At 35.7% G+C, this 13,788-nt stretch overlaps 2 protein-coding genes across 4 annotated transcripts; one reads left to right on the forward strand and one right to left on the reverse strand.

Moving 5' to 3' along the window:
- Positions 1-1,660: 1,660 nt before the first annotated feature.
- Positions 1,661-8,169, forward strand: LOC132635555 (cytoplasmic tRNA 2-thiolation protein 1). The gene is made up of 10 exons (XM_060351986.1): positions 1,661-1,839; positions 1,915-2,029; positions 3,082-3,224; positions 4,724-4,843; positions 5,185-5,297; positions 5,386-5,478; positions 5,619-5,659; positions 6,899-6,965; positions 7,093-7,204; positions 7,700-8,169. The coding sequence occupies exons 1-10, from the start codon at positions 1,750-1,752 to the stop codon at positions 7,862-7,864; spliced, it is 1,059 nt and encodes a 352-aa protein (XP_060207969.1). The 5' UTR covers positions 1,661-1,749; the 3' UTR covers positions 7,865-8,169.
- A 134-nt stretch (positions 8,170-8,303) lies between these two features.
- Positions 8,304-13,440, reverse strand: LOC132635554 (protein MOS2-like). 3 transcript variants are annotated; one of them, XM_060351984.1, is made up of 3 exons: positions 11,890-13,440; positions 11,337-11,487; positions 8,304-8,577 (listed from the first exon to the last, which is right to left on the reverse strand). In XM_060351984.1, exon 1 carries the CDS (start codon positions 13,324-13,326, stop codon positions 11,953-11,955), a length of 1,374 nt encoding a protein of 457 aa, XP_060207967.1. In that variant the 5' UTR covers positions 13,327-13,440; the 3' UTR covers positions 8,304-8,577; positions 11,337-11,487; positions 11,890-11,952. The 3 variants fall into 3 exon arrangements, with proteins under 3 accessions (XP_060207967.1, XP_060207968.1, XP_060207966.1); XM_060351985.1 differs by having other exon boundaries at positions 11,337-11,583; XM_060351983.1 differs by lacking the exon at positions 11,337-11,487.
- Between the last annotated feature and the right edge of the window lie 348 nt (positions 13,441-13,788).

Consider the following 13,788-nt stretch of genomic DNA (forward strand, 5'->3'; position numbering starts at 1 on the left):
TCAAAAGTTCATGGCCACCCACCTCCAAGGCCATTCTTGTAAATCACCCAATTTTCCATGAAGTGGGCTTATTTGGATAGTAGTTGATCTCAGACTACTTTCTCTTGCTCAAGGTGAATTCAAACGTAGGCAAATAAGGTGTTCTTTACTAAAAGCAAACCAATTCAACTCCACATAAAAATTCAATCCGTTTTGGCCTCCTCCTAGAGCCGGCTTTGGGTATATACTATTTAGCTTCTAAATTATTTAGAGCAGTGTCATGGCAGTCAAAGTGGGAATTATAGTGGTTGAGGATAGGTGATCATATGGCAAAGGTAAAAGAGAAAGTGGTAAAGATTAAGGTGTTTGAAAGTGTTGATTTTGTATAGTCTCTATGTGTGTTTTTTCTGTGGGTGTCGCTGGGGTGTGGTGGTGGGAGTAGCGTTGGTCTTCAAATGGTGCTTTGTGAAAGTCGAGAGGATTAATTGCTATGGTGTTGATTGATTTAGTGCAATAGTGGATAATACCTAAGAAAAATGAAATTTGCACAATTTTGCAAAAGCATTTGGTGGCCAAATGAGATTGTTTTCCATGGGAAAAAAGTCTAATGTGTTATTACCACAGGTGAATTTGAACCATTTCACAAAGTTCAAGAGCAAATTTGAACCTTTTTGGTATTCAAATTTGACCCTGTGTTGGAAATTGCTCAAATTCATCTTCCATTATACTTTTCATTCATTCACCCATTGTCATTAACAAATACTCCCTTAGTATTTTTTTTACTTGTCAGTTTCGCTTTTCAAGAGTTAATTTGATTAATTTTCAGAGTTAAATAGAAATATATTAATTTAATATTTTAAAATTAAAATTTAGATGTTCAAAAATTATACGAAAAATACTATGAGTTGCAATTCTTCTCATATTTATAAGATGAAAAATGAAAAGTAAAATTTGAAACTCGGGAGTAGGCTCTTAAAATTATGGAACTCGAGCATGAAATAGATAGAATTTGGTTACCAAATTTTAAAGAAAAAGGTTCAAATTTACCCTTTACTTTTAATGATGATTTAAAATTACTTAAAATTAAATTTTTTATTAGAGGTATAACTATAAGGGCAAAAACAGAACTTTTTTTCCAAATTAAATAATATTGGATCAAAAGCTTAATAAAAAATTAAAGTTACTCAATTTCGGACTATACACAATACAATTTGACCCCTAAACTTGAAAAAAGGATGTCTTTTGTTGCAATTTAAGAAGGGAAAAGGGTCAAAATACCCCTCTACTTTGGAAAAGGGCTAAAAATATCCTCTGAACTTATTTTGGATAAAAAATACCCCTCTCATCATTAAAGTTTTCAAATATACCCCTGTCTTGACGGAAATTATCTCCCAAAATACTCAAAATCCTTTTTTAAACCCGTTCCATCATTTAAATCCGATCAAACTAAATAATAACTCATAAGATCCCCTTATTCCCCCAGTATGTTAGTTGGGTCGGGTTTAAATAATAGAGCGGGTTTAAAAATAATTTCAAATTATTTTGAGGTATAATTTCGATCAAGCCTGGGGTATATTTAAAAATTTTAAGGATGAGAGGGGTATTTTTTATGCAAAATAAGTTTGGTGTATGTTTTTTTGAAAGTAGAGAGGTCTTTTTGACCCTTTTCCCTTAAGAATGCATAAACGAGGCAACATTGAGATAACGAGACAACTAAAAATATATATGTGCTTTCTCCGGTGACAGCCCTCAGATCAGACTGCTAAAAATATGGAAAAGGCAGCGAAGCCAAAGGGCAAACTGTGTACTCTCTGTAATGAAAAACGCGCCGCCTTAAAACGCCCTAAAACCCTTGAACAAGTAATCACTGCTTTTGTTTTTTGCTTCTCATATTTAAAAAAGTAGCAGCTAAAGTTGTATTCTTTCTATGAAAAGATATGCAGGGAGTGTTTTTATACAGTGTTTGAAGATGAGATTCATAGAGTTATTGTTGATAATCACCTTTTCAACCCTGGTGAACGCATTGCTATTGGAGCTTCTGGTGGTAAAGGTCTGTTTACCAACTACTTATTTGTGTCTCTTGTAGTAGATATCTTTGACCTGAGAGTTTAAATTTGTTATGCCATACATTTTGAAATGGACAATAAAGTTGCTAATACCCCCCTCTGTTTCTAAAGAAATGTTGTTTTAAGCTTTTCATTATGTTTCAAAGTAAGTGGTGCTTTAGGATTTCAGGAAGAATTTGATCTTATTCTTCCAAAATTACCCTTATTTACGTAATCAAGAATCATAAAGTAGCTTTGTTTTTCTAGGAATTGAATTAGGGGTAAGTTAGCAAAAACACTCCTAATTTTCTAGGAGCGAGCAATTTCTTTAAGAGGTGCGCATAAGCTAAAAACACCACTTATTATGGAACGGAGGGAGTATATAGTATTACCCTTCTTGACTCTATTGCGGATGTCCTACAACAATCCACTATCACTTACCAGCAATGTATCGGGTGTCCTAAAATAACCCACTATAACAAAGGTCAGCTTGTTTGGATGATTGTTACATATTGTTTCAAAATGAATCGTGTGATATTGTATGGTTTTCCAGATAGGATTATTATTAAAAAAGGGTGGGTAAATGATAAAATAGGATTACTAAACAACAAGCAAATGCAAAACGAAATTAATAAAAGGGTAACGACACGATCACACCAGATCGGTTGTTACATAAGATGTGACTTGTCGTTTTTATATAAAGATGGACTTAACGATACGCTGCTATAAAAGTCAAATAACAATCAAAACATTGTGTTTAAAGTAACAATATGATACAATACAATAGGTAGCAACCAACCAAACGAGCTGTAATGAACATTGATTTGTACGGTATATTGCAAACCCCATTAAGCTTGTCAAAATTAGTATGTCGTCACCTTGGTTAATGTGCTGCTGTTGTAAAAGTTCCTATAGTGGAGAGCTGCTCTGTTAACTGGAATTGAGTTTGCACAGGATGTTTTTCATATGTGATAAATGATGTTTCATTTTAAGCACGCCTTCTTTCCTCCATGATGGAATTAATCTCAGGTGTGATGGTAATGGGGTTTGTTTGCAGATTCAACAGTGCTTGCATATGTAATGTCAGAGTTGAACCGTAGACACAACTATGGATTGGATCTCTTCTTACTGTCAGTGGATGAAGGAATAACTGGTTACAGGGATGACTCTCTCGAAACAGTCAAAAGAAATGAAATACAGGCAAGGAAAATAATCTTGTTAAGCTGTTAGTTTGAATTCCTAGGTCTAGTTAAACAACTATTAACTTTGTGATCTGCCTATGTTTCATCTTTATCTTTGGCTTTGTTACTAATTATGAGAGTAAAACTGGGCGAAGGCCAACTTATGTCACTTGTTTTTTTTCTTCTTTTGAACTTGTTTAATATAGTCTGTGTATATCTTGGGACATAGCTTGTTTAGCCATCTTGTGCTAGATGCTACAATCCTTTGGTGGGGAAGAGGAATGGAACCCTGTCCTTTATAAATCATAGTGCCTAAACTAGTCTGAACGAACTCCGAATATTAATAGTGCAGCTGAATCATCAACGCATCTTTTCTTGGCCAAGTTCTATTTGCATATACCAGCTGTAAGGCGTTTTGCCCTTTTTTTTTTTTTTTTTTTTTTTTTTTTGCGTAAGGCATTTATATTAAAACCATATTTCCTATAGTATTGTCAAACATCAGAGAAATTCCAAATTTTACCTCTCCTTCTTTACCAGCATCTGAGTTTGAACCATCTCATTCAAAGCAGCAAGGGCAAGAATGGTGTCTTGCATGGTCACAGACGATCTCATCTGCACTTTCATGTCAAAAAGACAATGCAAAAGAAGATGATCGCAACTCTTTTCTACTTCCAGATTCAGTAATGTTCAATAGGAACTTGCTATTCGCAAACATTCTCTGGCTTATGGAATTATATGTTTAATGATCACAACTAAATATCTGGACTCCATAACTTGTCCAGATATTATTATTTCATAATCCCTTTCTTTACTAGAGTCACGGGAGATTCATATATTCGCATTGGCTGGTGCACAATTTTTTTGAAGTGCTGATATTTCGTATCCTTTTCCAGGACATAGCGTTAAGCAATACTCGGTGAAAATTGAAAACATAATTTCCCTGATGTTTTCTTCTCTCTTTTCTTCTTCTTCTGCCTGTAAATGACGTTGAGGAAACGAACTAGTTGGGATTATGGCTTAGTCAAGTTTGGTAGGCTTGCTTTAAGTCCAGCGTGTGCTTGGAGTTTTCTTAATCTTGTTAGAGATTTCTGTGTCATTAGAAAATGTTGGGAGCTTCTAATACTAGAGAACATAAATTATTGAATATAGGAGTGAAACATCAAATGGAGCGAATGATAGTGAGTATTCATATAGTCGACGCCAACTAACTTGGAAATGGGGCATAGTTGCTGTTTGTTCTAAATTGAGGAGCTCTCATCTTCCACCAATATCTCTTGGTTCTTTGACTATAGTTTTATTCTCCTCTCATGATGGCTTTCTTCCTTTGTAATTTTAATGAATAGTTACTATGGCATTTTCACATCAGCATCTGTAGTTGTCATTTTCTGAGTTTTACTGTGGCTTTGCGGCATCTACAGTTTCTACGCTAGATGAGTTTAATTTTTTTAACTTACAAATTTTAACCTCTATATTTTCTCAACTTATTGTGACCGTGTTATTGCAATCTTCTCTTTTCAGTATGGACTTCCTTTAAAAGTAGTTTCCTACAGCGAATTGTATGGGTGGACAATGGACGAAATAGTGAAATTGATAGGCTTGAAGAACAACTGCACATTTTGTGGTGTTTTCCGTCGGCAGGTAATTCCACACACTTGCCTTTGGGTTTGACTATTATATTTTGCATAAATTTCTCCAACATTCAGCACACAATTCACACAATTCATTGCACATAAGTTATACGCAAGAGTGGCAAACAGCTTTTGAAATATGTGGAACTCTACCTTGTGGCTAACATAATTTTCTGTTTCTCAATATGAGAATGACCAAGCTTAGTTCAGTCTTCTGAAGCGGCTTTCTTTGCATTCTTTTTGTAGTAAATATGTTCGGAATACTTTCTTTTCCACTAGCAGTTGCAGTTTCTTGCTACTTCGTTGAAACTGGTAATATAGATATCATAGTGATTAGTTTTCATTTGTAAGGCCCTTGATCGAGGTGCTGCATTGCTAAAGGTAGACAAGCTCGTTACCGGACATAATGCAGATGATATTGCTGAAACAGTCCTTTTAAATATTTTACGAGGTGATATTGCAAGGTAAAAATAATTGTAATTTAGTTTTTTATGATTCTCTTCCTTCTGTTCTTCCCAAATTATTGACTGGTTTTTACCTCTAATAAACCAGGTTGAGTAGATGCACATCGATAATTACCGGAGAAGATGGGCCAATACCCAGATGCAAGCCCTTCAAATACACATATGAGAAGGAAATTGTCATATATCCTTTTCTTTTATAGGATTTTATTGGGCTACCCCTTACTATATAGTATATACCCCAAGCGGCTGCATCTTCCTTGTTAAAATCATAGTTTTCTGATTGTGATCACTTATGACTGTGTTGCCTTAACTTGCTGTTACGTATGCATACTTTAAAAAGCTGGACTACTTCTCTACAGAATGTAAGTGTATTCTCTTTCCTTCAACTTTCAGTTCTAGTACTAGGACTTCTGGTCTTCTTTATTTGCTGTTAGTATTTCCGTTCATTTTGTTGAAGAATGTCTGTTGTGGTCATGTCTGTCCGTGTCAGGTGTTGTGGAAGAAGTGGGGTATGAGATAATGTGGGCATGTTATTAAAAAAATTCCCTCAATATCTGAAAGGAAATAATGTTTTAATTCATTTTAGAAGGCTGGGTAGAGGAGTTATCTAGAATACATTAAGAACCTTGAATCTGTTTCTACTTTTATGCGTCAGAAAATAGATCAAGGATGAGAGAGAAACTAAATTGGCTGCTTCATGCACCATCTTGATCTGAGTATACTTTTTCAGGGGAATAATCCCCAAAACCAAAAGCAAAGAGTTCTTGCTGACTTATGGCTAAACATTTGATCATTCTATTTCCCTTTACTGAACATAATGATTGTCTTATACCAGATACTATCTACATTGCAAAATACACCTCAAATATATTTTGTCTAGAATTATATGAAATAGCAGCATTTGGACTAAAGTACTCCCTCCATCCTATTTTGATCAAAGCTACTTTTAGCTTAACCATGGTAAACATTGTCTCCCAAAGATCCAACAATAAAGACCTATGCTACCTTGTATTGTCCCATAATTGATATGATATTTTCCGACCTACTGTTTCACTTCAAACTATTATTTGAAGTTCTTTTTAATCAAATTCAGTATAATACTATATCCACCAAATTTTACTCTTATGCTTTGTGAGAGTTGACCTAATCAATTAGAATGGGATGGAAAAAGCAGTAATTTGGATGTTTTTGAATCTGCAACTACCTCATTATACATTCTTCTTGCACTTAACAAGATTACATATCATCTACTAGTAATAGTTCTTTTTTGTTGCTTTTTCTCAAAATATAGTAAATATTTGAAATTCTTGCAGATGCCAGCCATCTTTTTATTAGGATTTTACTTTCATTTCTGGTTATTGGACACTTCTTTACGTATATATATTGTGAAGGTCTGAGCACTCAACATCCTTAGGGCTTCCTCTCCGCTGCACGTGTCAAACAGATTTTCAATATAATTGTCTGGAGCAAGTGGCAGTCCAAGTGCTTGTTTCTTTTATTGTGGCCATATGATCCAATACTGATATTATCTCACTAATTTGTTTAGCTTTGTGTCATATCCTTGTGCTTCATCCTAAAAAGTTAGTTGTATGAAAATGCAGGCATTTATTCCCCTAATGCTTACCGTGGCTTTGCTCGTGAGTTCATTAAAGATTTAGAAAGAATGAGGTAGTTCCCAGTTGAATTCTTTTAATAATAGAAAATTTTGTCAAAAGATTATGTTGTATAAAGTAGTCTTTCTATGGATGCAAAATGCTTTTGTTCTTGACAAATAACTAAGTAATCATAATGACAGACCAAGAGCCATTCTCGACATTATCAAATCAGGTGAAGACTTTCGGATCTCCACCTCTACAAAAATGCCAGAACAAGGAACTTGTGAAAGATGTGGTTATATATCCAGCCAGGTAAAGATGATTCTTCTACTGCCTAACATTCTGCGATACTCGAGAGTTCTAGAATCTTGGAAGTTTAATTTGTTTAGTGGATCGATCAGTATGCTTCCCCTTTAATGGTAATTACTTCCTCAAGACATTATTGCTGTCATTGGACTGTGATCCATCTGTCTCCTGTGCATGAGCAAAACTTGACTGGTTAAAATTTTCTTCTGAAGTATTGTTAGTCCGTGTTGAGATAGATGGATTACTGTCACTGCTTATGTGACAGAAACCTTTTTGTCATCAACGGCCTTTAACTTACCGGCTTGCAAAGATCTTTTTTCCCCATCTGTAATGACTTATTTTTCTTGTCTCTTACGTTTATTAAATCTACTATTTCATCTTGCAGGGATGTTATAAATGATGTTTCTTACTAACTTATTCTTGTACAGAATAGGCTATTTGCTAATACTTGCATTTAACTGACTGGATCCTGACTTGTCCATTCCTTGTTTAATTATGCAGAAATGGTGCAAAGCATGTGTCTTGCTTGAGGGCCTCAATCGTGGTTTACCAAAATTAGGGATCGGGCGAAGTCGAGGGATCAATAGCGAACGTAACCCGAATATGGAACAAGCGAATGGAACACAAAGTTTACAAAGCAAGCAGTGTGGAAGTTTGGACTTCTGAATTCTCATGTAGCTGCATAAATCATTGTATGCAGCTAATGAAGAGCTTCTCAGTGATGATCGTTGCAATCTTTGGTTTGGAACAGCTAAATGAAGGGCTTTAATTAGGAGTTCCACATTAATACATCTATGTAGCTTATTGTATTTATAGAGGTTGAAAAGAGCCTCCTAAATTCATCCGCAATTTTTCAAAAAATTTCATACCGTCAGTTTTTCAAAAAAGTATTCCTGCTGTCCACTGATGTGCTACAATTTCTCAATGATTCGTACAATTAGTCAACTATATCTCCAATCTTCTGTGAAAAAGTTAAAAAGAGTCCTGCTAGGAAACAATTAGCTGGTAAATACAACTTTAGCAGTTCAAAATTCTTTTCCACAGCACATTTACACGCTATCAATACTTGCTTGGTGTTGATAGCAAACACAGTATGCAACACTAATTCACAGAATTAAATTTTACTGATTTGATTTTTTGCCTAACCTACGAGAAACCAAATTACAATTTCCATCGGTGGTCTTTTAATTAAAAAAATCTCCAAATTGACTATACGAATTAGAACCCTCATATATCGAAGAAATTCAGGCAGTTACGAAATGTACAATCCAGATGAGCTAAAATACATGTATAAGCAACACGAGTCTTCTTCAGCAAATGTGACTTCCTGCTCAGCACCTTCATTAATACATGAACCAGTGTTTTCAGACCAGTGTTTCCTGCATATTCCATCACAAGCTTCGTAAGCGTACATGAACAGAACATCCAAGAGGCTTAATCCTAGGGCTTTCAGAAGAGCAAACTACAGTAGAGCAATTTCAAATGCAAGTGTAGTTTGGTTGGCAAAGAGCATAATTATGACCGTACAATACTATCAGCTAAGTCAAAGCCCAATGTGTTTGGATCTACTTGAGGCAACATCCCCTTTTAGAAATACCAAGGTAAAGCGTTATATACGTCGTAGTGAGAAGACAAGATATGAGAGATATAATCATGTTACTCTCCTTGGTACATCCTCACTTTGCTAACTAGTAAATCAATTCTAACCCAAACCCAAAGTATGGACAACATTTTTTTCCATACTCACTCAATACCCATATATCAGGCATATAAAAACAAACTAAAGAACCTCAAATATAAATGGAAATGTATTCCAGATGTGCATTACAATTGCTAGGGCTTCAAACTACTTTCACTTTTCTCAGATGCTTTATTAATTGGTAATGTGATACTTTTCTTCTGAGTTAATAACGCAGAGCTTCTCAGAGCATTGTCTCTAAACCACAACACGGGATAGTCAATCAAGAATCAACGACATCAGTGCACATATGGCAAGTCCGATAACCAAATTAAGATCCCCACTTGCATATGTTACCAAGAGCTTACCTTAGAAGCCACAAACAGTTAAGGTACTAAGTGCCAAGAACAAAAAGATATGAACCTAAGCATAGAAGGATCAGGATTGCAACTGTACATCTAACGTTGCTAAACTTGTCACTACAGGAAAGGGTAAAAGATAAAAGGAAGAAAATTTAGTATATTGATAGAACTAATTTAATCATACCTTATCAAAAAAGAAAATACTGATAGAAACCCCTAGTACTTGTTGCTTCTATCATTATACGGTGCTACTAACCGTAAACCTGATAGAAGCAGTCTTTTCATGGAAGACATCACAGCCACACAGCATTATTAATCTAAAAAAGAAATAGCACAGAGACTCCACATTGACACTATTGATACAGCTATGTGGAATGATGCAAGTCCAAAATATGCCAGAATTAACCAATTCAGCAATTGAATGCTCCAAACAAATTTCAAGAGTAGCTGTAAACAGGAAAAACAACCAAATGTTTCATCACATTGCATTGAATATTCTAGCGCCATTTTTTGGCTGAAGAATAAGTGTACCACTTCGCTCACCCAACAATGGTATAGCATAGTGCGCTTGCTCCACCTCTCTTAGAAGTATAACTTGTTTTACTCTGACCCGTAAGTATGGCTACACAAGAGCCCCAAGATGTCAGCTTCAAATATACTAATCTGTTCAGCATCTTTCCTACGAAATTTTAGGCAGACTGTATCACCTAAACATGTTAGTTACAAGAATGGTAAGTAATCAGGTTCTCTCTTGCCTTTCTTCAGTGAATCCTATTGAATTTTTTCCACTCTTTGTCAATTGCATTGATACTCGCTTAGCTACTGCAAGATTCTCAGTGTGAGGTGGTGTTCCAGTGGGCTATTTGGCAGTGGTTGCGGGCTTTGGTTGTGGGTGTTGGGGTGGGGGGGCGCATGTTTTTCCAGCCTTCTGCCACTGGAATGGACGTGTTCACAGACCAGTTTCAACATAAGTTTTCGTGCTCATACTTCTGATTTTTATTGGAGATGTCAAGAGTGAAAATTACAACACATATTCACACAGATTTTGCAATATTAGAGCCACTGAGCAGTCACATTTACGTCTATCAAGGCTTGCCGCATGATTTTCAAGAATTTCAAGGTTATGCTGATGCTAGCAAAAGAATGTGTTCATCTATCAGGAATATCAAATGAGGGAGGAAGAAGACTTGGTTGGATCGGTTGGTCTGCTAATGGTAACTACCATCAAAGTACTTAGGGTCTCTCTATTTCTAGCAAGCTGAAACTAAGCCTGCACAAACTAAAGTCGAACAATTAAATGTACTCCTATCGGTTATACAATTTAATCGTCAAAATAATAATATTAACGAACCAGAAATATATGTTTGAACTGAACTGAAACATGCTCTTTTTATTAAGTCCTTTCGGTTACCTTACTCGTTAAAACTTATTATTACGCTATTCGCCTCTTCCGATTACAAATAAGTGTAGAATCAATTATCACGTAGAAGAGATAAGTGTTACTAAATAAATTCTTATCCATAATAAACTAATAATATAATTTGCATCATTATATTAACAGAATATGCATCTTTACATTAACACATGCATCAGTAGATTAGCTAATTCTAGTATATGGACTCGGTTGGTCTGCTAATGGTTAACTACCATCAAAATACCTAGGGTCTTTCTATTTCTAGCAAGCTGAAACTAAGCCTGCAAAAACTAGTTGAGGATATCATTAGCATAACCAAAGGATGGAAAAATAAATCACTGAAGTGTGCTGGGGAGAGTTCACTTAATTAATCAGCTACATTTGATATTCAAGCATACGTTACAAATATAGGCACATCGCCTAAGAAAGTCCCTTGCAAATTTAAGACTTGTACAGATCTTTCTGTGGTTTGCTAGAATTGAAACACGTTGCAGCAAAGGTAAAATGTACTGACGCCTCTATTTTTATTTTTATTTTGAAATTGGTAACATTGGTGTTGATAGCACTAGGGCAGTGCTGAAGCCATATTTACTGACGCCTCTATTTGATTTGACTAGGATACATTTTTGGAATCCGCAGTTCTGCAATGCACTCCTACGAAGAAGATTCTAGTATAGGAGATACCTTTTTTCCAGTCCACTTGGTTTTATACAATTTTGGTGTGAAATTTGGGGATGAATTACCATTGCTGCAGTCAGTGACTCCATACAAGATGAAGGATAGAGAAACGGCTAGGAGATCCAAAATGCTACCACTATCAACTCCAACTCTGTTTCTGTAGATTGTTTTAAGTGTCAAACTGGTGAATAGAGTTTTGAGCAAACTTGTGCATCAATTGTTTCACTGAAGAACCAAAGGAACTTGGCGGAAGCTAGTTTCATGCAAGAAGAGTTGCTATAATCAAAGTTCATTAAATTGTTGCTATAATCAAAGTTTATTAAATTTAAGGCAATAGATTAGAACAAACAGAGAAGATTGTTATAGCATTAAAGAGGAGGAAAAATGAAATAACTGAATTAATAACTAAAAGTGCTTAAAAGAAAAACTATCAGCAACAATACTTAAAATGCATCAAAATCACAAAGACAACCTCCAAAGCACTTACATCATTAAAGAAGAAAAGATAATGTGTGTTTTTGTATAACATGAGAGGCCAAGGAAGTATAAACTTCAATACCTTTGATTTGTATAGTAATTCCTCATCCTATCAATGCCAAATTTCTACTCACAAGGACTGGGATCAATAACCAATATAGCTCGGATCTCCAAGATACTCAGCAATTTGTTCCAGTCTTACTTTGAGTAACTCCTTCGTATCACCATCTCGGACAATTCCAGTCTCATTCTCACTATCCTTCTCAACCAAGTGACCATACACACCTTTGTGCCTACCATACAGAACAAGAACGGGACCACCACGCTTTGGAAGAGCCGTCTCGAGCAAATCCTGATCCACACCTTGTATCAACTCCCTAGTTTCATCCATACATATATCACCACTAGTCGGCCCAACTACATCCATAATTTCCCCTTTCTTTAAATACAGTCTTCCCCTTTTTAAATCCTTACTTATAATCCTAACTCTAATATGACTAGCAAGCCAAGACACCTTATCATCACTCCTTTCATCTCTACTTCTTTTACTTTCCTTTTTCCTCTCTATCGTCCCCTCGTCTCTACTTCTCCTTTCATCAAGATCACTCTTTTCTTCTCTAATCTTCAATTCTTTCAACTTCTTCAAACACCTCTCCTCCTCCACCGAACCCAAATCCGCCACATCCCGAACCTTAACTTTCACCTCATCATCTCGTTTCGCAACTTTCAAAACCACCACATCCCCACCACTTTTCACCTCCAAAACAACCCCTTTCAACCCCATTTCTTTTCCTCTCACTACCCTCACTTCTTTCCCTACATATAACCCTGTCGATCCATTTTCTCGATCTTTCTTCTCAACATTATCTACTTTAACACTACATTTTTCGCCCTTTTTTTTCGGTACTTCAGGTACGAAACCAATCCCTTCTTTAGCTGACCATTTTTTATACTCAACAACTTTAACATCCTCTTTGGCGTTCCTACCAATCCCTCTACCTTCAACCCAACCATAACCCTTCAGCAAAGCAGCACCATATCCCTCAACAGGCATATCAGTATACTCATCAATCCCATTATGATCAGGCAACCTCTTCAAATCCTCCTTAAACTGACGCAACATCGGATCAATCAACTGCTTCGAATTCGCATTCGGGTTAGGGTTAGGGTTTTCGGATTGGCGAACATTGAGGCCGTAAGAGATACCATCTACAGTTGGTTCGGCAGTAGCGCCGCCGTTGTCAATTTCGAATTGGAGTGGTTGATCTGTGGCCGTTGAATCTGGTAAGTCGAGATTTTTCATCCGTTTGATGGGGCGCCATTCGTTTTGTTTTGGAGGGATTATGAGTGTTTGTTTAGTGGAAGATGAAGGGGCTTTTGAAGGGTCGAATTCGGTGACGTATTCTTTTTCGGTAGGGTTTGAGGAGGAATTGTTGGCAGAGAAGGTTGTAGAAGAAGAGGGTTGCTGGTTTCTGAGGTTGGAAGAGGGTTTTGAAGAGAGGGAAAATGAGAGCTTCATAGTCGCTGTAATCGGAAACTTCAACGTCGGCCAATTTTGCCGATTTCGGGTAGAAGCCGTCTGCTGTACACGGAAACACACAAGGGGTAGTAGCGAATTGTGAGTATACTCTTCTTTTTTTTTATATATATATATTATATTTGTATTTATATTTTATAATTATGCTAACTATATAGAAAGAATCGGTTGGGCTCACTTTTTCATTGTCCGTTTCAATTTAATAAAAAAAAATTATGGGCTCTATATATATTAAATAATAACTAATATTAAAAAAAAAATTATAGATCTCATATTAAACACCAATTAATATTATAAAAAAAAAAAGTGAAACTCATCACATCCAAACTCACGAGAAAAAAAAATGAACATCATATTAATAAAATCAAGCAATATTTAAAAAAAAATCCCATATTAAAAAGCCAAACAATGTTAAAAAAAAAAGGTGCTTAGAAAATCAAACAA

This window comes from Lycium barbarum, chromosome 4 (assembly GCF_019175385.1).
Source record: "Lycium barbarum isolate Lr01 chromosome 4, ASM1917538v2, whole genome shotgun sequence".
Taxonomy (NCBI): Eukaryota; Viridiplantae; Streptophyta; class Magnoliopsida; order Solanales; family Solanaceae; genus Lycium; species Lycium barbarum.